This window comes from Palaemon carinicauda, chromosome 30 (assembly GCF_036898095.1).
Source record: "Palaemon carinicauda isolate YSFRI2023 chromosome 30, ASM3689809v2, whole genome shotgun sequence".
NCBI classification, from domain to species: domain Eukaryota; kingdom Metazoa; phylum Arthropoda; class Malacostraca; order Decapoda; family Palaemonidae; genus Palaemon; species Palaemon carinicauda.
Window position 1 is genome coordinate 24,765,528 of NC_090754.1, and position 25,704 is coordinate 24,791,231.

The window sequence follows — 25,704 nt, forward strand, 5'->3', positions numbered from 1 at the left end:
CTCTGAGAGCCACGGGAGATTGCGAGATGGTCCATCCTTCTCCTCAAATCAGCGTCCCTTTCTTCGTTCTGCTTACGAAGACTTTCCATCATAGTCATGAGACTAGCCAAAGCTTTTCCCATGTCATCCGATGGAGGAGGAGAAGACGTAGAGGGTACAGGTTCTGGGACTGGAACTGACGAAACGGACTCCGATTCGACGTTGTCCTCTTCAGTCTCGGGAGCCACAGTAGACTCTTCTTCTAGACCTCTCGCTAGAAGGTCTTTTTCGGTGTCCTCAGACACCTCCGACATCCTCTCGTCTAGATGGATGTCCTTCATCGCGTTGGAGACATCCGTATCTACGAATATCTGGACGTAAGGGATTTCAGGATGAGGCTGGGGTATAACAGCATCCACAGACGCCATAGGGAATAGACAGGCACGCATCCGTTCATTCGGAAGGTAAGGCCCCGTGGCATTCTTCTGAAAGCCACGCACCCATCTACGCAGCTTATTCCGTGCTGCGTCCTTTAACTCCGTTGTCTTGGGGTCATCAAAAGCCTCAGTAACCAAGGCCTTGCACACGTTGCAGTCCTGGGGGTCCCAGTACTTACAAGATCCCTTAGTGATGGAGTAAAGAGAGTGACCTCTGCACTCTACGTGGCCACAGAAGTCCTTGCTCCTCACGTTCCCAAAGACTCTCTGGCACTTGGGATGGTCCTCCTGTAAAGAGCGGAAAACTAAATGAGTATGCGGTCGTTCATCTCTCCTGATAAACTATATAATTATTATTATTAATATTTTTGCATATTTATTGCATATAGCTTAGGATAGATAAGCTAGAAAAGAATTAGGAAAGACACATACTTGTGTTTCCTGTCCAGCCAATTGCTGCGACCTCCCCCAAAATTAAAACCTAGAGTTTTCCTATTCAGGAAACCCAATGGAAAATTTCTAACCTGCAAGGATAGATAAGTGTAACTTAACACTGGTTTTTCCCAAAGGTTTTAATAAAGAGGGTAGAAAGTAACTGATCATCTATCAATATGTGGAAAGAAATCTTTTCTTTCCATATATAATTGGTCTCAACAATAGACTGTGCATGGATACACAGGGGTATGTTGGAAAATAACAACTGTATAATATATACTATAGTTTTCTGTCTGCAGCATGATCTATACTGCAAATATACTAGCTACTGTATAAGCATATACTGTAGTTTTTTAGACGGCATGTTTCCGGCTAGGCTAGCACCTGGCAGCAAGGTGCCGGCGCACCAATCCTGCCAGCATCTTGCCGGCTGGGGCAGTGGCCGGCAGCGTCAACCTGGCTGGCGTCTGCCGGCCAGGTTAGTCCCGCAGGCTAGTGTCGGCGCACCGGTCCAGCCGGCTTGGGTAGTGGCCGGCACTTGCCGGCTAGTTTAGTACCCGCGGCACTAGCCGATAGAGAGAGAGAAAGCAAGGAGGGAAGGGTACCTTATTAAATGTATATTAACAGTAATAAGGGTGTATGCACTGTCTTACTGCCTTCCTCCATAATGAGGGTTCAAATGGAAGGGGAGAAGACTTTTCAGTCCGAGGTGGGGTTTCCCTCATTGGTGCGATGAGGGAACGTCTCACCTCACGTGACATCCCTAAGGACGGGTAATCCTCGTCCGAAAGGGAGGGAGAAAAAGTCTGGGGGGGAGGGGCCTGCCTCGAAGGCTTATGAGGAGACAGCTTAGTCCTCGGAGAAGTCATTGCGTCCGAAACTCCTCTTTTTCTCTTCAGGGGAGTAGACGCAGCCAAGGATTTGTGGCCCAATTCAGAGAGAACAGGCATGAAAGCCTGGATAACCGCTCTGATTAGTGCCCCAAACCAAGGCTGCTGGCTGACGGCTGCGCTGTCAGACACTCCCTCTGGAGGGACAGGGATCGACCGATCCCTGGGAGGAGTTTCCATAGGGGGGTTTGCCTGTAAGGAAAAAGAAGCAGAAATGTCCCTGGACCTTTCTGGAACCTTCCCCCCTACCGGCGAGCACGCTGTTCTGTGCTTGCGGGGGGAATGGGGCGATGGCGACCTTGCCGTGCATTGTCCTGCAGCCTCGCACGCGGGAGGGTATCGACGATTGCACGGGGGAGCGCGCCGGCGCTCGCGCGATGGGGAATACCCGGGGTCGCGCGCGGGAGACTGCTGATGCGCGCGCGAGGGGGCGCGGGCGAGCGATGACGCGTAGACGCGCGCGCAGGAGACATCGGAGAGTCCGCAGGAGGCCGATTGTCGCAGGAGCCTGATTGTGCGCTCGCGTGTGCGCAGGATGAGGATGAAGGGCCCGTGGGCGTGCGGGCGAGATATCGTGTACACCAGAAGATGTCGTCAGGTGCGCGCGCGCAGGAGAGATATCCCTTGCGCGCGGGCACGCAGCCGGAACCTGCATTCGTTGGCGCGCCTCTTGTGGGCGCATGTCAGGCTGGCGGTGTGTAGCTGCTGTAGGAGATGGGCGTGGGCGCGCATCCTCCTGGGCACGTGTAGGTGAACGCACGCGATTGCGCGCTGGCGAAGGATGGCGCGCAGGAGAAAGCAGGCGGCGCGTTGGCGAGCGCTGACGAGTAGGAGAAGTTTTAGACTTCCCTACCACACCCAGATCCGAAGATCGTGGGCGCACAGGAGATCGATGGTGCGTTGGAGAGCGCTGACGCGTAGGAGAGAGTTGGCGCGCATGGAGTGCAGTAGGTTGAAGGCACGCAGTAGCGCGCTGGCGAGCAGGTGAGCACTGGCGGGCAGGTGAGCGCTGGTGCGCTATCTCAGGAACAACAGCAGCAGGTGAGCGCTGGTGCGCTATCTCAGGAACCTCAATGAGGTCAGGAGATCGTTGGCGCGCATGCTTCGCATGGCGCGTAAGGGACGTGCGCTAGATGGCACGTACGCCCTTGTTGCCCCGAAGGCGACGGCAGGTCAGCAGGTCTGTCGGGTGGAAGGTCGACGTGTCCATTGTAAGGACGACCTTCCACCGAAGGGAATCGCGAACGATCTGCAGAGAGGTCCAGAGTCGTAGCAGGAACAGTCGGTGAACGATAACGAGGCTCCTCTGCGGCGGACTGCAACGACGATGACGAACCGTAGAGGCGCCTCCACGCCGACTTACAAGGTGAAGGAAGGCCTCTCCGGCGAAGAGGAAGGCGAGCCTTGTGACGTATACACCCTCGGGGGGCCGTTGGATCAGCAAGCTGACCTTCAGCAGTTCTCTGAAGAGGAGTCTCTGTGAGTGAACTCCCCCGAGGGAGAGAATCACCGGCAGGAGAGACTGCTGGACTTAGTTTCTCCCTCGTAGGTTGAGCAGGAACGGGAGGAACTAAGCCTTCAGCTACTGCGGGGTGAGAAGATGCAGAGGTATTAGAAGATACCGCATTGGATACCTCTGACACCACAATATCGACAATAGACAGAGGATCCACCTCTGCCAAAGTCGATGATTGCTTGTTAGCGGCACCCAATCGGATGATGTCAATCAGAGCTTCCTTGGAGGGCGAACACTCGAGCCCCAAGGAAGACCAAAGCTGGAATAAATTGGTTACATTTAAATCAACATTTAAATCCTCCCCCGGGGAAAGAGGTGGAGCTGCCTCGCTAGGGGAGGCAACGCCATATCTCGAACCCCGAGATTGGGAAACAGAACCACGGTCTACGCTACCACTCAACGGTTTCTCGAAAGAAACCGGTCGAGTGGGAGCTTCGGAGGAGGTTTGGGCAACGGAAGAAGAGTCCTTGGGATTTTCTCCTTTCAAATAAATCTTTGAAGGAGAAATATCCCGCCTAGACTTCTTACGTCACCGAGAAAACCTCTCCCACTGGGAGGTAGACCACTACCTACACTTACCACACTTATTATCACTATCACACCGTTGGCCCCTACAGTAAGGACAAAGGGTGTGAGGGTCCGTCTCGACCGCCGACATAAATGTACCACATGGCCGGTCGGGTAATCCAGGACATTTGCGCATGTTTACAGAGGCCAACTTCACACTCAAACCTGTACAAGAGAAAGTAGAAAGACATTATGGCGAGGGTGAGAGCGGACACGTCCGACTACCACCCGAGCCGAGAGCAAAGTGAGCTCAAGCACAGGTGTGTGTGTGAGGGGGAGGGGTAGCAAGCTACCCTCCCTACCCCCCGCTAACTAGCGGTGGGGTAGTAAACCCTAGTTAAAATTCTAATGGCTCGTCATTTCAGCTACGCCGAAAGTAATACCCCTATTAAATAGCGTGGTTTGTATGTCAGTTACGGAACAAAAATCAATTTCAAAATTTGTTATTTGATCCTACATCAATACCCTACGCATCTCGTCCTTTAAAATTAGGAGACTTGCTTATAGATGGCAAGAAGTCCACATAGAACCAGCTGGGCTGGTTCTTTTTCTTCCCTGGAATATGTCTGTTTCCATGGTCCCATACAAGAACAAGGGAGATGAATAGCCTGATATGATCTGGACAGTACTTGGTTATATACCCTGGCACTTGGTCAATGAGGAAACCTTTTCTTCCAAAAGGGGAAATGTATAAAATTCATTACCTGATATATAATGACCATTCGTTTCTAACATATTCCACCATCATCATCTCATTACGGGGGGTACGGGGATAAATACTAGTAGAACTAATCTAATAAGAATGGTTCGTGGAAATGTAGTTTACCAGCATCTATAACCACAACAGTAGCTACCATAGGGCCAAGAACACTTGTTGAAGGACTTGTGGGTATCTTGTATTCACTGATGTAAAATGAGATGAAGGTTGTCTGGCCAAGATAGGTCCAACACCAAATTTCATTACATACTTGAGCTGGTACCTCAACCAACCACCTTCATTGAGGAGTATGGTTGTTCGACCATTTCATGAAACCATAGAGAGACCTTGAGACATGAGCCATACCCCACCCAAGGGACCTGAGGTCTGAGGGTGGTCAGGACTGCTAATAGCTCCTCATGAGCACAGAAAACTCCCATGAGGAGAAGAGGTGTAAGCCTTTCAGTTGAAAGACATGGCTTAAGACTGAATGGTAGCATTTCACTGTGACTAAGAGATGCTTCTCTCAGCGAATATAAATACAAATAAATCCACGATCTGCGCTAGAGATGCTCTGACTGAAGAAGTATTCAAAGGAAAAGAGTGATCTTTCAAGTTTAAAAGAACTAAGCGAAAGGCCTTCCAACATAACCATTCACTTCATTATCATCTTTTGCAAGGGAAGTGCCCAATGGAAAAAAAAAAAAAAAAGAGAGAGAGAGAGAGAGAGAGAGAGAGAGAGAGAGAGAGAGAGAGAGAGAGAGAGAGAGAGAGAGAGAGAGAGAGAGAGAGAGAGAGAGAGAGAGAGAGAGAGAGAGAGAGAGAGAGAGAGAGAGAGAGAGAGAGAGAGAGAGAGAGAGAGAGAGAGAGAGAGAATTCATCGTACTTCCATGTGTGATGGAAAACACTTACACACACGACGAAGGATTTATCTCAGGCATGTCCAACAGATAAAAATCACTATTAGCACAAAGGAATGAGCGAAGACTTGGGCTGCATTAAGTAATTCTCTCCTGAAGGGGATGCTAAGAGACAAGATTCCCTCCTACAGAGGTTCATCGTCTTCCTGATCAGCAGTGTGAACGATCTCCTCAGGATCAGCATAGCCTAACTGGAATCTAGCCATAAACTTTAACGTGAGGTGTCAACGACCCTCTGCTAGTTAGCAGGGGAAAAACCAGCCAACCAGGTCACACAAACACCGAGTGTATTATGTCACTTTTGATTGTTGGCAGGACATTCATTCTGCCTTGTTTCGTGTTCTGTTCTCCTGTCTGGTCTTCAGCTGCTGATTCTTATCTTAATTTGTTGGACAGGAACTTACAGCCTATTAAATTTCTTATTTCTGAACTATATATTAAGCTATGGCAATGTCATTCAGATAGTTTGTTATGCGTGTTACATGAGATTTTTCATAATTTCGACTATCCTTTTACTCCGGCTGAGACCAAGCTGTGGAATGATTTTCCTAATAGGGTAGTTAAACTTCAGAAGTTCAAACATGCAGTAAATGTTTTCATGTTGAACAGGCGGACATAAATCTCTTTTTATAGTTGATGCATGAAAGATCTATTTCAATGTTGTTCCTTCTCTTAAAATATTTTATTCTAATTGATCATTACTTATCTTGTTGTCTATCTATTTTCTTGTTGCATTTCCTTACTGGGCTATTTTCCCTGTTGGAGCCCTTGGCTTATAGCATCCTGCTTTTCCAACTAGGGTTGAAGCTTAGCTAATAACAATAATAATAATAATAATAATAATAATAGAGCTCACGTTTTTAAAGTCAGGAAAAATGGAGTTTTTATGATAAAACAAAGTTTTGTGAATACTTACCTGGCAGTTATATATACATAGCTAATTATCTCTATTTCGGCAGAATTTTTCTAAAACTAGGCAACCGCCTTGTGGTGGTTGGGTGGTAACACCCGTTAAAGGGTGGTAGGAGGAATCATTCCCGTTTTCTGTTCTTCAGTTCATCTATGCCCGACCTGTCTCCTGAGGGGAGGTGGGTGGGCCTTCGAATGTATATATAACTGCCAGGTAAGTATTCACAAAACTTTGTTTTATCATAAAAACTCCATTTTTATGAATAGAACTTACCTGGCAGTTATATATACATAGCTGATTAACACACTTGGAGGAGGGTGATAGACAGTAACATCGTTGGGGAAACAACCAAAAAAGTTGTAGGATAAATAAACACCTTGATTCCTTACCTGCTAAGGTAGCTGACTTCAAAGGTTCCTGCCTCTCGAGTCGCTTTCCCTTAGGAGTGTCAGCCAGGATGTGACCTGCAGTGCTGAAAACACTCAATCGAGTCTGTCAACGGGGTGAGACCAACAATCTGACTAGACTTCAGGACTACCTATTGCCCAAAATAAAAAACCGCAACTTTACCAAACCAACCACCTAACATTTGCAAAGTAGATAAAAATTATCTAACTAGACTGAGGTGACTGTACACAAGTCGAAGTCCTCAGACAACCAATAAAAAATACACCAACCTATGTACCAGTAAACAAAACTAAGGTTGAGGGGAGGTAGTAACTCCTTTGCCTAATACAGAAGCCGTAGCTACGTATGGTCCCAAGGTATAACATTTCTCATAATCCACTCTCACCTCTCTGAGGTAATGAGAGGCGAACACAGAGTTGCTCCTCCAGAATGTCGCATCCATAATTTGACGGAGCGACATGTTCTTGCGGTAAGCAAGCGAGGTCGCAATGGCCCTCACTTCGTGAGCTTGCACTTTTAAACGTCCGAAGTGTTCCTCCTCACACAAGAGATGCGCTTCTCTTATCACTTCCCTCAGGAAAAAGGATAAAGCGTTCTTGGAAAGGGGCTTTTGAGGATCTTTCACAGAACACCACAGGGAGCTAGAAGAGCCTCTCACACTTTTCGTGCGAGACAAGTAGGTCTTGAGGGCTCGTACTGGACAGAGCAGCCTCTCTTGCTCTTGACCCACTAGGTTGGTCAAGTTAGGAACCTCAAAGGTCCTCGGCCAGGGCTTAGAAGGGTTCTCGTTCTTAGCGAGAAAGTCTAATCTCAAGGCACAAACTGCCCCATTCAGATTGAAGCCTACCTGTTTTTCAATTGCATGGACTTCACTAACTCTTTTAGCTGTTGCTAAGGCCAAAAGAAAAAGGGTCTTCTTGGTAACCTCCCTAAGGGGAGCCTGTGAGATGGGCTCAAATCTCTTGGTGCACAGAAATTTAAGAACCACATCAAGGTTCCAAGAAGGGGGCTTTAACTGGGTCTGCTTGGTCGTCTCAAAAGACTTCAAGAGGTCATGTAAGTCCTTATCGCGAGACAAGTCCAAGCCTCTATGCCGACAGACGGAAGAGAGCATACTTTTGTACCCTTTGATAGTGGACACAGCTAGCTTAGCGTCCTGTCTGAGGTACAACAAGAAATCCGCAATCTGGCTCACAGAGGTAGTGGATGAGGAAATCTTGTGCTTCCTACACCAAGCCCTAAAAGTCTCCCACTTGGACTGGTGGACCCTCTGCGAAGAGACCCTCCTCGCTCTGGCGATAGCTTTCGCAGCTTGCGCTGAAAAGCCTCTCGATCTGACGAGCTTCTCGATAGTCTGAAGGCAGTCAGATTGAGAGCGAGGGGGTTTTGATGATATCTCTCGAAGTGGGGTTGTCTGAGCAGATTTGGACTTGCAGGGAGGCTTCTTGGAAAGTCCATCAACAAGTCCACCACCTCCGTGAACCATTCCCTCATCGGCCAGAACGGAGCTATCAGGATCATCCGTCCCGAATCGAGGAGGGCGAATTTCCTGACTACCAGATTGATGATCTTGAACGGGGGAAAAGCATAAGTGTCCATCCCCGTCCAATCCATCAAAAAGGCGTCTACTGCTATTGCCTCTCTGTCCGGAACTAGGGAGCAATAGATGGGGATCCTCTTGGATAAGTTGGAGGCGAAAAGATCGATGAGGGGTCTCCCCCACAGCCTCCAGAGACTCTGACAGACCTGTTGGTTGAGGGTCCATTCTGTGGGAAGGACCTGCCCTTTCCTGCTGAGCATGTCCGCCCTCACATTCTTCTGTCCCTGAACAAACCTCGTCAGCAGGTTTATCCTGTTCTCCTTCGCCCAAAGAAGGAGCTCTCTTGCTGTCTCGAAGAGAGACAGAGAGTGAGTCCCTCCTTGCTTCCTGATGTAAGCAAGAGCTGTGGTGTTGTCTGAGTTGACCTCCACAATCTTCCCAGACACCAAGTCCTTGAAGGCCTTTAGCCCCAGAAAAATGGCCATCAGCTCCTTGTTGTTGATGTGCCATCCCAGCTGAATTCCTTCCCAATAGCCTGAGACCTCCTTGCTTCCTAGTGTTGCCCCCCAGCCTGACTCTGATGCGTCTGAAAACAACACTAGGTCTGGGTTCTTCTTGTGTAAGGAGATCCCTTCCCCTAACAAGGTTGGGTCCAGCCACCACTTCAGAAGAGTCTTGACTTCTATTGGAATGGGGAAGGAAAAGGAGTCTTCCTGCATCTTTCTGTTCCATGTCTTCGAAAGAAAGTGCTGAAGAGGCCTTAGGTGGAGTCTCCCCAGAGAGACAAACTGTTCGAGGGAGGATAGAGTCCCCAGCAAACTCATCCACTCCTTCGCTGTGCATCTCTTCTTGTCCAGGAAAGTTCTGACTTTTACGAGACACTTGGTCTGTCTTTCCTGAGAGGGAGAAGCCCGAAAAAGAACTGCATTCAGAACTATCCCCAAATAGAGAATAGTCTGATTCGGTCTGATCTGAGACTTCTCCCTGTTGATGACCAGGCCTAGATCCTTATCCCCTCCTGATGCAGCCAACCTGACACATTCGCCATTACCCTGGTGAAGACTTGAGGAGCCGTGCTGAGACCGAAGCAAAGAGCTCTGAATTGGAAGCACTTGCCCTCCATTACAAATCTCAGGTACTTCCTCGAAGTCGGATGGATGGGGACATGGAAATATGCGTCCTGCAAGTCGAGGGACACCATCCAGTCCCCTGGACGTACTGACGCCAGCACCGACTGAGTCGTCTCCATGGAGAACTTTGTCTTCTCCACAAATAAGTTGAGAGCGCTGACATCCAGGACGGGTCTCCATCCGCCCGAGTTCTTGGGGACCAGAAACAGGCGATTGTAAAAGCCTGGGGAGGATAGATCCCGAACCGGTTCTATCGCCCCCTTGTCTAGCATTTGGTTGACAAGGTCTACTAGGGCCTTCTGTCTCCCCGGATCTGAGTACCAGGCTACTAAGGCCAGCGGAGCATCTGCGAGAGGAGGTTTTTTCAGAAAGGGGATCTTGTATCCTTCCTTGATGACTGAGAGGGACCAGGTGTCCGCCCCTCTCCTCTTCCAAGACTGCCAAAAACCTGACAGTCTTGCGCCTACTGTCTGGAGGAGACGAACTTCATTTTCTGGAGCGAGGTCTGAAAGAACCCCTGGTAGATCTTGGTCCTGAATCTTGCCGTCTCCCTCTAAAATCTGGTCTTGAAGTAGTCCTGCCCCGAAAGGGCTGCTGGAATCTCCTTTCCTCCTGTTTCAAAGAAGAAGGAGGGGCTGCCAAGGGCTTACGAGCAGAACGAGATAAAAGGTCTTGGGTGGCTTTTTGGGCCAGAGAACGCGTAATGTCATTAACCAGGGACTCGGGAAAAAGATGTTGAGAGAGGGGGGCGTAAAGAAGCTCAGACTTTTGTGCATTGGTAACAGACCTAGAAGCAAAAGAGCAAAGCAGAGCTCTCTTCTTTAGGACCCCAGCTGAGAACAGAGCAGCCAACTCATTCGCCCCATCTCTGAGGGCCTTATCCATACAGGACATAATACTGGTAAGGTCCCTAGATCCTTCCATCTGTTCAGTTTTCCTTGCGAGAGTCCCAAGCGACCAGTCTAGGAAACTAAAAACCTCAAAGGCTCTAAAAATACCTTTGACGAGATGATCCAGCTCCGACATCGACCACATGACCTTGGCTGAGTTGAGAGCATGCCTTCTAGCAGAGTCCACTAAACCAGAGAAGTCACCCTTGGAGGAGGAAGGCACTCCCAGACCCAAAGGTTCTCCAGTTGCATACCACATACCCGCTCTTGAAGCAAGACGAGCTGGTGGAAACGAGAAGGAAGTCTTAACTGTTTGTCTCCGCTCCATCATCCAGTCATCAATCTTCGTGAGAACCTTCTTTGCGGAGATAGACAGCTTCATCTTGATGAAGGCCGACTGTTTCTTGGCCTTCTTTCTGTTAAATTGGGACTGAGGAGATTGAGGGGCAGCAGGTTGGAATTCCTCTCCAAAAAGTTCAAGAAGGGAGCGAGAGAGAACTTTGTAATCTCCCACAGCGTCGGCAGGATTATCATCGTCATCAGAAACATCCTCGAGGTCCTGATCCACATCAGCAATATCCTTCGAAAGAGAAGAAGGATCCTTAGAACCCGACAAGGGCAAATCAAAGGCATCATCCTGCAAAAGACGGGTTGCATCCTGGAGTCCCGCGCTAGAAGAATCCTTGGGACGAGAGGCAGTATCGTCCCGAAAAGGCAGGGTGGTATCGCCCTGGGACCGAGAACGAGAGGCAGAGTCGTTCTGTCGTCGAGAGCGAGAGGCGGTATCGTCGTGGCGGCGAGAATGAGAGGCGGTATCGTCGTGGCGTCGTGAACGAGAGGCGGTATCGTCGTGGCGTCGAGAACTAGGGTCGGTATCGTCGTGGCGTCGAGAACTAGGGTCGGTATCGTCGTGGCGTCGTGAACGAGAGGAGGTATCGTCGTGGCGAAGCGAACGAGAGGAGGTATCGTCGTGGCGAAGCGAACGAGAGGAGGTATCGTCGTGGCGAAGCGAACGGGAGGCGGTATCGTCTTGGTATCGAGAACGAGAAGCAGCGTCGTTCGATAAGGTATCGTCCCGGTATCGAGAACGAGAAAACGTATCGCCCTGGTATCGCGAAGAAGTATCGCCTGGCGAAAGCACACATTCCTCATCCTGGCGTAGAGAGGGAGAAGTTTTCTTTAAAGAAGAACTCCGTTCTCTCTTAGAAGCAGACTTCTTAATCGGCAACGAGTCGTCTTTACGTCTGTCAGACTGGGCGTGAGGGCGGCTAAAGGCTTGTACTAAAGTCAAAAGTTGTTCCTGCATGACAGACATAAAGGATATAGCAACATCAGCTGGGTCTTGCGGACCCGAAGGGGGGGGCTGACGAATAACACTCGTAGAAGGGGGAGGATCTTCGGCAGCAGGCTTCGCCCTTTTCACAGGCACGGAGTCGAAATCATCCTCCGACGGACAAGGTTCATAACTGCTAGAACCGGGAGAGAAAGAACGAGACCGTTCGTCGCGGTTCCATCTCCTCTTAGTAGGTCTTGAAGCTTCATACTTCCATTTACGTCAGGACGAATTCGGAGAAGAAAACAACACATCCGACACGTCTTTCCCGTGACGGTCAAGAGCAGCCTGGGAATCGACAACAGGACTGTCTGAGGAGACGGCTGACCGAGGGTACGTACCTCTCACCCCCTTTCGGTCATCGACGTACCTTCTCCCTTGGTCCTGGGAGCTTGGTAGAGGTCTAGGCCTAGGGGTATGACAGATTCGGTCAGTCGCCACCTCCACTGCACTAACACAAGCACTTTCACTTTCCTTACCTTTAAAGGCCTCCAGTTGTTCTTTAATGGCCTTCAACTCGGCCGCCAGGCTAGCGTACCGAGGGTCATCCGTAGATACGGAACCTGTAGGAGGTGCAGGAGTTACTACCTCAAGGGAAGGATCAACTTCCAAAGAGGAATCAATAATAGGATCAATAGATAAATCTACGCTAAGTTCGTCTTCCTTACCACTAACAGACTTAGACTTAGACCTAGAAGCTCTCCTAACTCTATCGAGCTCTAGCTTACGCACATAGCGCTTCATAATTAACCAATCTTTCTCATCCAAAACCTTACATTCCCCGCACCTATTATCAAGGGCACAAACAAAACCCCTACAATTAGAACAAACGGTGTGAGGATCTACCGCCATTTTCGGTAGTCTCACCTTACATTCCTCATTCGCACAGATACGGTAATGACTCTTTTCACTCATAATGAAAAACAGCAAAAAAAGCTAAGAGAAAACAAAATACAACGATCGCCAAAACCCCAAATCAGAATACTTCACCAAAAAAGCAGACTGGTACACCGAGCAGGGAAAGCGAAGAAAAACTCTTAATGACGGACCAACGTGTTGTCGATCCGGCCGGCAGAGATGAACTGAAGAACAGAAAACGGGAATGATTCCTCCTACCACCCTTTAACGGGTGTTACCACCCAACCACCACAAGGCGGTTGCCTAGTTTTAGAAAAATTCTGCCGAAATAGAGATAATTAGCTATGTATATATAACTGCCAGGTAAGTTCTATTCATAAAAATACAAATTACTGTACTTCCAAATTTGTCCTTTGTTCCTACACGAATACAGACCATTTGCTCTTTACTACGGAAACTAGCCCTTAAGTGGGTTGAAATGCTTTACCCAAATGGTTGGTACTAGCCCTGAGGTACAGCTTTTAGCTCATTAAAACTTAAGAGAAGTACTCTAACACTTTTGAGAACTCTCATACTGATAAGGAGAGGTGACGGCCTGAGCAATCATGGAGAGTGAGTGGCAACTACGCACTGTGACCTGACCAGGTAGGAATATAGCGTGATACACATCATCTAACTGAAACCTAGATATTGTCCAACTCTCACTCAAGGATGGGGAAGACAAAATATATTACATATTTCAGACCAAACAAGGGAAATGGGTTTTATCTGCAGTCAGAAGTAGGCAAGTATGCAGAGACCTCCAGATACTGTGTCCTAAGAGAGGAGAAGATGAAGGAAGAAAAAGGGCAGTCATTCTTTCCATTCATCCCAGACTATCATGGGTAACGTCTGCCCTCAACCAACTGTTACTTGTACAGTAAATGAGCTGAGGTATCTTATACCCCTTGTTGAGCAGCCTCTACAAGGCTCAGAAAGAACGTATCTAGATTCCTGTGGGTTACGTCTTGCAGGTACAGTAGTGGGTGGTAAATGTGGTCTGACATCATCAGATGCCTGCTTGTAGGATCTGCGCCACAGAGAAGTTTCTCTTGAATGCTAGGGATTTGCTTATGCCACTAACATCCTCAACATGGGCATACGATCATGTTGAAGAGAATCAGAAATCAGAGCACAGTCAATTACCTGGCAAACCCAAGCAGAGATCGTATTCTCCATGACTCTCCTCTTGACCCTGCCTATGCTTACAAACAAACATTTGACATGTGGTTGAGGCAGCACACTGTCCAAGTGGTCAGAATCTTCGACTCATCCACTTTAGACTCACACCCATAAGAGCCCGGGTTGGGTCAGATTTGTCAACAACAGTCCTGACAGGGGCACGAGGCCTAGAGGAGAGAGACTGCGCCACAGGCACCAACAAGACAGGTACCAAACCGCGAGCATCCTTCTGCTGACCTGAGATATCAAGCACTTTCAAAGGCCAGTTCTTTGGAAAGGTTTCCATATCCTTCCGCTCCCATGGCTTCGCTGCAGAAGAGGCAAAAAGACTAGGAGTCTCCTTACATGGAGCCAATACTGACTGCAAAGCTTGCAGAGGGACCACAGGAGCAGCCACTGACTCTACGGGCAGAGTGGGTGGTTTGGCACTCACGAACTAAAGCAGCAATAGCCGGTAGCTGTCCATAACTGAAACCTCCCTACGAGCCTTTGGACCCCTGCACGTTCTTGAGTGAAAGGTATCCAAGAGAGGAGAAGTCTCCTGCCTTGGTTACCCTTGTTTATCCATCACTTGAACTAGGGGGATACCCAGTTTTTCCCATTGGAAATCAGGCTTGTCATGACCAGCCTTCGCAACAAGAAACTGTTTGTGTCTAGAAGAGTGACGAACAGTCAAAGAAGATTCCGAGTGGAGGAGGAGCATGCTTAGGTGCAGTACTCCTATGCCTAGGGTCTGAAGATGAGCTGGAACTTGCAAGAGATCCTCACACTAAAAGGGGGATTCGAATGGGTTGAAGGCCATCTCCTGATGATTGGACTGGAGCAGGGGTGATGATTGATTGATTGAAAGTGTGGATCTACTTTTATCCGGCTCATTAATGTACCACAGGGGCGACCATCTCAGCCAGCGCAGGAACGCATCAAATTTGGCATATTCATTGTAAGGCACACATTTGTAATCTCACAATAATTATAGCAAGAAAGTGACCGTGAATGTCAAAGATACAAGAGACACAAGCACTAAGCACTATGAGGGTATGATGTGGGTGATGCGGATGTCTGATCGCAGAGAGAAAGAAGGCACGTCCAACCTCCTAAACGACCAGAAGTGTAATGAGGAAGCACTTTGAACAAATTATGTGTCATGCGCAGTAGTTGCCTAGCAATGAAGCATGACACAATCAAGCCAATTTCTTTTGATAGTCTGGTCGAACAAAAAAAAAGTAACCCATATAAATGATTCAGAAGTTTGTATCTGCGTAGGAATAAACAATATTAAGTCAAGATATACACTTACAGTAGGCTATATGATTTGGTGTATGTTGTTACAGTATTTGTAATTACATATTAGATTTATAAATAAGAGAAATGAATTAATATAAGGTAATTAAAATTAAGAATTTTATACATCAAACAGCATAACTTATTAGATAGATATTAAGTTGTTTTCATTCTGATAGAAAAAATAGAAAATAAGTTTAGGTTTGAGATTAATATTGAATGTAAAATTGTGAGTTTCCTAGAAGCGAATATATATGTGCGTAGATATTGTATAGAGTAAAAAATACATGATAGTGTATCTATTCTGGTCCATAGTATACTAATGTAAAACAACAATACTGTACACCAACACTAACACCAAACCGCATATAGCCTATGACAAAATTTATTAATATCCTTCCGACGTTCTTGCCAAATCACTTTCTAACTGGACAAGTAATTATGTGACATTGCAGGAAAAGAATCATTCATATTTGCTTTGTAGATATTTCACAGTTTGGTGTCTTGAAACAAAGTTAACAATGAATAAGTCACAACCTAAAAAAAGAGAAATTGTATTTTTCTTCTTGCATTTATATGCAACTTTTATTGCAAACGAAGAGTTTTCACTCAAAATATGTTATTTTTATTAGTAAAATAAATTTTTGAATATACTTACCCGATAATCATGTAGCTGTCAACTCCGTTGCCCGACAGAATTCTATGGAGGGATACGCCAGCTATCACAATACTAGAAGGGGGTGTACTTACCAGCGCCACCTGTGGCCAGGTACTATAGTACTTCTTGTTGACACCTCCTCAATTTTTCCTCGGTCCACTGGTTCTCTATGGGGAGGAAGGGAGGGTCGATTAAATCATGATTATCGGGTAAGTATATTCAAAAATTTATTTTACTAATAAAAATAACATTTTTCAATATTAAACTTACCCGATAATCATGTAGCTGATTCACACCCAGGGGGGTGGGTGAAAACCAGTGTACAAGATTAAAGGATAGCTAAGTATCCCATATTTCATATAACAGTTATCTCAAATAACAATGAAATAATAAGTACCTGGTAAGGAAGTCGAATTGAACCGTTACTCTGCCTCTTTTTTAAGTTCGTCTTCCTTACTGAGCGCAGCGTTCCTCTTGGAGGCTGAATCAACTCAAAGGTGCTAAAGTATATAGGGCTGCAACCCCTACTAAAGGACCTCTACATAACCTCTAACCCAGGCGCTTCTCAAGAATGAATTGACCACCCGCCAAATCAAAAGGATGCGGAAGGCTTCTTAGCCTACCGTAACAACCATAAAAACAACAATAAAAGCATTCAAGAGAAAGGTTAAAAAAGGTTATGGGATTAAGGGAATGTAGTGGCTGAGCCCTCACCTACTACTGCACTCGCTGCTACGAATGGTCCCAGGGTGTAGCAGTTCTCGTAAAGAGACTGGACATCTTTAAGATAAAATGATGCAAACACTGACTTGCTCCTCCAATAGGTTGCATCCATTATGCTCTGCAGAGAACGGTTTTTATTAAAGGCCATCGAAGTAGCTACGGCTCTTACTTCGTGGGTCCTTACCTTCAGCAATACAAGGTCTTCCTCCTTTAAGTGAGAATGGGCTTCTCTAATCAGAAGCCTTATATAATACGAAACCCCGTTCTTGGACATGGGCCTCGAAGGTTTCTTGATGGCACACCATAAGGCTTCTGACTGTCCTCGAATAGGTTTAGACCTATTAAGATAATACTTGAGAGCTCTGACAGGGCAAAGAACTCTCTCTAGTTCGTTACCTACCATGTTGGAGAGGCTAGGTATTTCAAACGATCTAGGCCAAGGACGTGAAGGAAGTTCGTTCTTTGCTAGGAATCCGAGCTGAAAAGAACATGTTGCAGATTCGGTCGTGAAACCAATGTTCTTGCTGAAGGCATGAACCTCACTGACTCTCTTAGCTGTTGCAAGGCAGACGAGAAAAAGAGTCTTGAGGGTAAGGTCCTTGAAGGAAGCTGACTGGAGAGGTTCGAACCTAGGTGACATAAGGAACCTTAAGACTACGTCTAGGTTCCAGCCTGGAGTGGATAGACGACGCTCTTTAGACGTCTCAAAAGACTTAAGGATGTCTTGAAGGTCCTTGTTGGAAGAAAGGTCCAAACCTCTGTGGCGGAGAACTGAAGCCAACATACTCCTATACCCTTTAATCGTAGGGGCTGAAAGGGATCTCTCATTCCTAAGGTGTAAAAGGAAGTCAGCTATTTGGGTCACAGAGGTATTGGTAGAGGATACTGAATTGGCTCTACACCAGCTCCGGAAGACTTCCCACTTAGATTGGTAGACTCTACGAGTGGAAACCCTTCTTGCTCTGACAATCGCACTGGCTGCCTCCTTCGAAAAGCCTCTAGCTCTAGCGAATCTTTCGACAGTCTGAAGGCAGTCAGCCGAAGAGCGTGGAGGTTTGGGTGCAACCTGTCTACGTGAGGTTGACGTAGAAGGTCCACTCTTAGAGGTAGAGTCCTGGGGATGTCGACTAGCCATTGAAGTACCTCTGTGAACCATTCTCTTGCAGGCCAAAGGGGAGCAACCAGCGTCAGCCGTGTCCCTTCGTGCGAGATGAATTTCTGCAGAACTCTGTTTATTATCTTGAACGGTGGGAATGCGTAAAGGTCGAGATGGGACCAGTTCAGTAGAAAAGCATCCACATGAACTGCTGCAGGGTCTGGAACTGGGGAACAGTACAGCGGAAGTCTCTTGGTTATGGAGGTGGCAAACAGATCTATGGTAGGTTGACCCCACAAGGTCCAAAGTCTGTTGCACACACTCTTGTGGAGGGTCCATTCCGTGGGAATGACCTGATTCCTTCTGCTTAGGCGATCTGCTGAGACGTTCATATTGCCCTGAATGAACCTCGTGACTAAAGTGAGGTTTTGACTTCTTGACCAAATGAGGAGGTCCCTTGCGATCTCGTATAGGCTCCTCGAATGGGTCCCTCCTTGCTTGGAGATGTAAGCCAAGGCTGTGGTGTTGTCTGAGTTCACCTCCACCACTTTGCCTAGCAGGAGGGACTTGAAGTTCAGCAGGGCTAAATGAACTGCTAGTAGCTCCTTGCAGTTGATGTGGAGCGTTCCCTGTTCCTCGTTCCACGTTCCCGAGCATTCCCGTCCGTTCAAGGTTGCACCCCAGCCCAAGTCCGATGCATCTGAGAAGAGATGAAGATTGGGGGTCTGAATAGCCAACAATAGGCCCTCCCTGAGAAGGAGATTGTGCTTCCACCACAAGAGAGTGGTCTTCATCTCTTTGGTGACTGGGATAGAGACTGCTTCGAGAGTCAAACACTTGTCCCAATGAGCTGCAAGATGGAATTGAAGAGGGCGGAGGTGGAGTCTCCCTAGCTCGACGAACAGGGCCAGTGATGAAAGGGTCCCTGTGAGACTCATCCACTGTCTCACCGAGCAACTGCTCCTCTTCAGCATGCTCATGATGCACTCTAGGGCTTGGCTTATCCTGGGGGCCGATGGAAAAGCCCGAAAATCCTGACTCCGAATCTCCATTCCCAGGTACACAATGGATTGGGAGGGAATGAGCTGAGACTTTTCTGTGTTGACTAACAGACCCAGTTCTCTGATTAAGTCCAAAGTCCAGTTGAGACTCTCCAGACAGCGACGACTCGTGGAGGCTCTCAACAGCCAGTCGTCTAAGTAGAGGGAGGCTCTGATGTCCGATAAGTGGAGGAATTTTGCTATATTCCTCATCAGATGCGTGAACACCATAGGAGCTGTGCTTAGGCCAAAACACAGGGCTTGGAATTGGTAGACAACCTTTCCAAAAACGAATCTCAGGAAAGGTTGGGAGTCTGGATGAATAGGAACGTGAAAGTAGGCATCTTTCAAGTCCAACGAGACCATCCAGTCCTCCTGCCTGACCGCTGCTAGGACCGACTTCGTCGTCTCCATCGTGAACGTCTGCTTGGTGACATACGCATTGAGCGCGCTGACGTCCAGCACCGGTCTCCAACCTCCTGTCTTCTTGGCCACCAGAAAGAGACGGTTGTAGAAGCCCGGGGATTGATGGTCCCGGACTATAACCACTGCCTTCTTCTGCACAAGTAGCGACACCTCCTGGTGCAACGCTAGCCTCTTGTCCTCTTCTTTGTAGTTGGGAGAGAGGTTGATGGGAGATGTGGTCAGAGGGGGTTTGAGGCAGAATGGAATCCTGTAACCCTCCCTCAGCCAACTGACAGACTGGGCGTCTGCACCTCTCTTTTCCCAGGCTTGCCAGAAGCTCTTGAGTCTGGCTCCTACTGCTGTCTGGAGATGCGGAGAGTCAGTTTTTTCCTTTAGAGGCCTTGGAGCCTTTCCTAGACTTGCTCCTGGAAGAGTCTGGACGGGAGCTTCCTCGGCTGGGGGCTCTACCACGAAAGGGCGGTATGAACCTCGTAGCAGGAGTATCAGCCACTGGGGTGCGATAAGTCCTGGGGACAGAGGTAGCAACCTTAGACTTACGAGCCGATGAGGCTACAAGATCATGTGTGTCCTTTTGTATCAGGGCAGCAGACAAGTCCTTAACCAGCTCTTCGGGGAAGAGGAACTTCGAGAGCGGAGCGAAAAGGAGTTGTGACCTTTGACAAGGTGTAATGCTGGAGGAAAGGAAGGTACAAAGCTGTTCCCTTTTCTTAAGAACCCCTGATACAAACATCGACGCAAGCTCGCCAGAACCATCTCTAATGGCCTTATCCATGCAGGACATTAATAGCATGGCAGAATCCTTGTCCGCAGGGGAGGTCTTCTTGCTGAGGGCCCCCAGGCACCAGTCTAGAAAGTTGAACATCTCAAATGCTCTAAAAACTCCCTTCAGGAAGTGATCAAGGTCTGAGAAGGTCCAGCAAACCTTAGAGCGCCTCATTGCAGTTCTACGAGGCGAGTCTACCAGACTTGAGAAGTCAGCCTGGGCAGAGGCAGGTACTCCCAAGCCTGGTTCCCCTCCTGTGGCATACCAAACGCTCGCTTTAGAAGTGAGCTTAGTCGGAGGAAACATGAAAGAAGTCTTGCCAAGGTGTTGCTTAGTCTGCAGCCACTCCCCTAAGATCCTTAACGCTCTCTTAGAGGACCTTGCTAGGACTAGCTTAGTATAGGTCGACTTAGCTGGCTGCATGCCCAGCGAAAACTCAGACGGTGGAGAGCGGGGAATAGCAGAGACAAAGTGGTCTGGGTATACCTCCCTAAGCAGAGCCAAGACCTTACGAAAGTCAATAGACTGTGGAGAAGGCTTGGATTCATCCACGTCTGATGAGGGATCCAGGTGTGCCGCCTCATCACCAGAGTGTAGCGAAGAGATCGGACAGGTATGCTGAACAGCAGAGTCAGTACGAGCTGGAACATCAATATTAGTGGTTTCCTCTTCAAGACTCTGTTGAGGGAACACCTGAGGCTCAGACTGCAAAGGCTGAACAAAAGCAGAAGCAGAAGGAAGGCGCATGGGTGGAGGAGGCTGACTCCTGGCATGAGTGGCTGAACTCAAGGGTTGAGCTTGCTGAGAGGTTGGCGGAAGCGGAGTAGTAAGTTCCTGTTCCTGTGGTGTGAGCGGAGAGCGATGAGACAGAGGCTGCGCAGAACAAAGTAAATGTCTCGCCAGTTGAGGCTCCTGAGGCGCAAGGCTAAGGTGTTGTGGCGCTTGCCTAGAGGAGGGTTGAGCTCGCTGCAGCGAGAGCTGAGGAGACTGACTCATGGTTGGGAGAGGTTGTTGTACCTCGACTGAGTGTTGCATCACTGGTGGAGCAGCAAGTGGAAGCGGAGGAAGAGGGGTATAAGCCTCCTGATCCCATTGCTGAAGTTGCCTTAAGGAAGGCGGAGGCTGAACACCACTGGGAACAGTAAACTCAGAACGTGGCTCAACATCGTACGCCTGGCAGGTGGTACTGCGGTCAGGCGGAGCGAGCGCAGGCGGAGCGAGCGCAGGCGGAGCAAGTGCAGGCGGAGGCGCAACCTTCTCAGCTCGACACTCACGCATCAAGAGCGAAAGTTGTGACTGCATGGACTGCAGAAGAGACAACTTGGGGTCGGCAGACACTACGGTCTGCTGAGGCAAAGCCTGAACAGCAGAGATCTGTTGCGGCAGAACCTTACTCCTCTTGGGCGGAGTGCAGTCGACTGATGACTGTGGCGAGTCAGAGCTGAGCCAATGACTGCAGCCCGGTTGAGCGCTCGCGTACTGGACTCTGCGTTTGAGTGGTCTAGAGACCTGAGTCCAGCGTTTCTTCCCTGACAATTGATCAGCGGACGAGTAAAAGACGGGCTCAATCGTCTGCAGGTGGGAGTGACGGTCTCTGGAAGACACGCCCGCAACCACCGAGGATACTTCTGTGCGCCGATCAAGGCCTGCCGAACCCTTTTGCCCTTCGACATTGCTTCTCCCCTGGGCATGGGAGCTTGCAAGAGGTCCCGGACTGGGAGGACGACTGGCGCGCACAGAAGTATCCTCACGCACCACACTGACATTGACACTAGCACTTGGCACTGCACTGACACTAGCACTCGTCACAGCACTGGCACTAATACCACCCACTGCACTCTTGACCTTAAGCTCCTTGACTTCGGCCATAAGAGACTCATGATCGCTAACCACTGACTCTACTTTATCGCCTAAGGCCTGAATAGCACGCAACACAACAGACATATCAGGCTGAGGGCAAATAGTAGGTTCGGGGGTAGCCACTACAGGGGTAGGAAAAGGTAGGGGATCATGAGGTGAGGAAAAAAGTGAAGAGTGAGAAGAACTCCTCCTAACTCTGCCTCTCTCTAACTTAGTTGAATATTTCAAAAGACGGACAAAATCAAGTTCCGAAAGTCCGGCGCATTCCTCACATCGATTTTCTAACTGACAGGGCCTATCCCTACAGTCAGAACAAGCGGTGTGAGGATCTACCGAGGCCTTCGGAATACGCCTATTGCAAGACCTACATCGCCTATGGGTGGGGGCTTGCGAAATGTCAGACATCTTGAATCCAAAGAGTTAGCCAAGTGGGGTTCCAAAATCAAGCAAAAGATCGTTAACCGTTAATCAGGACTATATAAAAGCTATCTAAGCTAATATAAGAAGGTTTCCAGTAAAGCGACAGCCGAAATCTGAGAGAATACTTCACCAAAAGCCGTGAAAATACTCGAAGATCATAAGCGTATCCCAGAACGTCTTGCCAGAAGCACGACAGAGGAAAAATTGAGGAGGTGTCAACAAGAAGTACTATAGTACCTGGCCACAGGTGGCGCTGGTAAGTACACCCCCTTCTAGTATTGTGATAGCTGGCGTATCCCTCCATAGAATTCTGTCGGGCAACGGAGTTGACAGCTACATGATTATCGGGTAAGTTTAATATTGAAAAAATTATATTTAGCATATTATTTTCTACTCGTATCATTAGAATCTCGGTGACCTCCATTGCAATCATTATATAAATGGCCAATCAGTGCCTTATTCATAATCCCATTTATTTTTTGGCCAATCACGTACCTTCTTTTTGGCACAGACTCTATCTTCCTAATTTATAAACAATTATCTGAATGCTCTTGGTTCAATAGGATGCTTCTGTGGCCCAATTTTGAACATTCCTATTGTACGGTCACTTCCACTTGTTTAAAATACAAAATAGTTACTGATAAGAGAAAAGAAAAAATTTTAGCCATGGAAAATAGTGTCTGTCATTAACCACTTCCTCTGCCACAAATTGAACCATCAAAGTATAGTAGATAACTTTGGATTCACACCTCCAAACACATGATAAGACATTTAGGTTAATTTAAGGACATAGCTCCATGAAGGATATGGGATACCAAGTTAGGTTAGGTAGATAACTTTAGGTTAGTTCTTTATCGTTTGATTTCCTGGTGAAATATGGTATGCCGGACATGAAACTATGTCTGGAAAAACTTCAGCGTCCCTTCCAAAACAAAGGTAAGAGATAGACGTAGAAAAAAAATTGTAGTGAGATAAGGCCTAAATGTCACATGAAAATGAATAAGGTGCTGATTGGTCATTTGAATGATTACTGCAAACGGCAGCTAGGTTCTAATACTAAGGGAATACTGTAAAGGAAACTGGTTGGTTGGGACAGGCATGAACTTTACTAGTTGTCAAATCAACTTTATGGGAAAATTTTTCATCTATCTTGGTCAGAAATATGATAATATGAAGATGGTTTTACAATTTACAAAATATGGGAAGAAAACTCAGGGTTGAGACTTAGTCAGGGATAAGCCCCCATAACAACGATACAACTCCTAGGGTAGGTTCAGTGGGGATACTTAGGCAAGGCAGTGCCCTGTGTTTGTTTCCCTTTAAATATGTTTTTCCAGTCATAGCTTTGGAAATTTTACTTCAGGTCTGTCCCAACCATCTACAAAGGCTCCAAAATTTTTAATGCTAAAGGAGGACAAGAAATTAAAGATATAATTTTAAGGGGAATGTGATAAGTTACAGGAAAGTGATTAGACAAAAGGGGCACCAAGATGATAAGAATATGTTTCATGACATATGCAATTACAGTACACTATTTTGAATACCATACAGTATATTACTGACGGAAACCTCTATTAACGAGGTTACAGGTTTCAACATAAATAAATACCAGTTTTGCTCCTTTTGTTGTCATAGCACATATCATTAGAAGCGTTCTTCCAACCGGTAGTACAGAAAAATACTGATAGGTGGTGCTTCAGCCTTAAGTGACTTGTTAGAACAAAATAAAGGGCACAATGTTTTAAATTTTAAACCGGTATGTTATTTATTTTCAGTATCTGAATATTCAATATAATTATAGCTCATATTCTATTGATCATGTTAATGGAAATAAAGTCCACGTTCGAATAGATGCTAGAGCACGAAGCTACAACTCACTCCTTTGTTAAGTGTGTATTCACCCCTTCACGTTTGTATAATTGAGAATTATCACCAAAATACTAGCCTACTGGGCTAACGAGTGTAGCAAAACATGTTCCGCTAGCCAGAACATAGGATCAGTGAGATAACGTTTAATCACATGAGTGAAGCGAGCATAAGGCAGAGCAAAAACCAATAAATCATTAGATTAAGTATCGACATATTTGTAATATAATGATTGAACAATACAATCGACTCCATAGAAAATGGTATGGAAATCCCGTTTTCTATGCGTCCAGAAGTCCTGCCAAACAAAAGCTGCAGTGTTTTGACAGTTTCATTAATGTTGCTTGGTTTTCATTACTGTAACTGTTTTATTATGATTACTTTTGTGACGGTGACTGATGAAAAGTTTTAAAAATCTAATTTGATTATAAACACAATTAGACATGTACATTACCTTTAAAGGTGTTTCAAACGTAATTGTTGATGATACCTATCGCAAAGCCATTAGTTTTTCAGTTATGGTAGTGGGCTCACCAGAACTCAATAACTATGGATTTCTGCCAGGGATCATTATCAAAACTTGGGGCCTTTGTATATCAGCGGACAGTTCCTCACGCGGACATTAAAAATGGATATCTACTAACTTAAACTTTCCCACTAACCTAACCTACATGCCGTGTCCTTACCTACTTACCTAACAGATGGGCTAACGCCCCTGCGACCCCCTTTATACTGCCGTATTCTAAGTTAGACATAATAATACATACAGGTGGCCACTATCATACATACACCCCCAAAATTGTTAAGAATGCCGCAAAATACAATAAATATTGCACCATTCTATATTTTTACTCAGATCCTCATTTACAAGTATGACATAGACCTACCTGTAGGCAATGGACATTGCGTTGAACAGTTTAGTGAGCGAACTGTCAATGCTGAAGGTCTCGAAGCCCCCAAACTTGGAGGCACTGCACCTCTTTGCGTAGGTGATGACCGAGGGTTCCCCATGGGAGCTGACCTCGCCTGTCTGGCCTGGGGTTGAGGCCGTGTTGTCATCTCCCGGGATCTCCAGGAGGACGTTCTCCTCGTCGTCTTGGGCATCAGCCTCGAAGTCAGACACCATGAAGTGTCCCGAATGGATCACTTCCTTCTCCTCCTTCCTACCCATGTCCCCTATACCCACAGTGGGGCCACCAGCCGGCGCGTCTGCAGTCATCATGATAGGGCTCTTAATACGCATTCTAAATCACTGTTAACTTCACGGGTATGCATAACTACTCTACTGCGATTACCGTGTTGAAGAAAGTTACTGCCAAGAAAAAAAATTGTCAATTGATAACTACCCATTTCTCGAAGACCTGACAGACACAATTCGGTAGCCCTACCGTAGTTGCCTACGGTACATGAGCACCATCACAAAATCTGTCATTAATCCCATCACAATTCGAAACACTTCTATAATTCAATAAATCCTTTAAACACGACTGAATCACCAAAACACTCCACTCCAAAAATCACCTGGCCCGTCACTTTCCATAAGGGGCACCTCTCGACGAGAGAAGATGCGACCAATTGGCACTCTCCAAGGAAACTAACCAGATCCCAGAGTTTGTAGCTGGGCAGACACTCAACCTAAAAGTCAGTAGTCACATGAGAGACTCACGCAAGTCTGTCTCAGTAAAGACTACGGCAGGGTTGCCAGGCTGGCCTTTTTCAGGCCAAAAACTCCAAATATGGCCTTTAAAAAAAAAAAAAAAAACTGGTTGGCCGTTAGCAATATCATAAAAAGAAGGTTTAGCCTTAAATGTTATATTTATGGACATTTTTATGCCATTTT

At 47.1% G+C, this 25,704-nt stretch overlaps 1 protein-coding gene across 1 annotated transcript in view; it reads right to left on the reverse strand.

Annotated features, from left to right (window-relative positions):
- Positions 1 to 25,473, reverse strand: part of Mondo (MLX interacting protein mondo) — a 384,044-nt gene extending 358,571 nt beyond the window's left edge. The window contains exons 1-2 of the mRNA XM_068353498.1: positions 25,386 to 25,473; positions 24,752 to 25,176 (exon numbers count right to left, since the gene is read on the reverse strand). Of these exons, the coding sequence (XP_068209599.1) occupies positions 24,752 to 25,107 (356 nt within the window). The 5' untranslated portion in view covers positions 25,108 to 25,176; positions 25,386 to 25,473. The remainder of the gene's footprint in view (positions 1 to 24,751; positions 25,177 to 25,385) is intronic.
- Between the last annotated feature and the right edge of the window lie 231 nt (positions 25,474 to 25,704).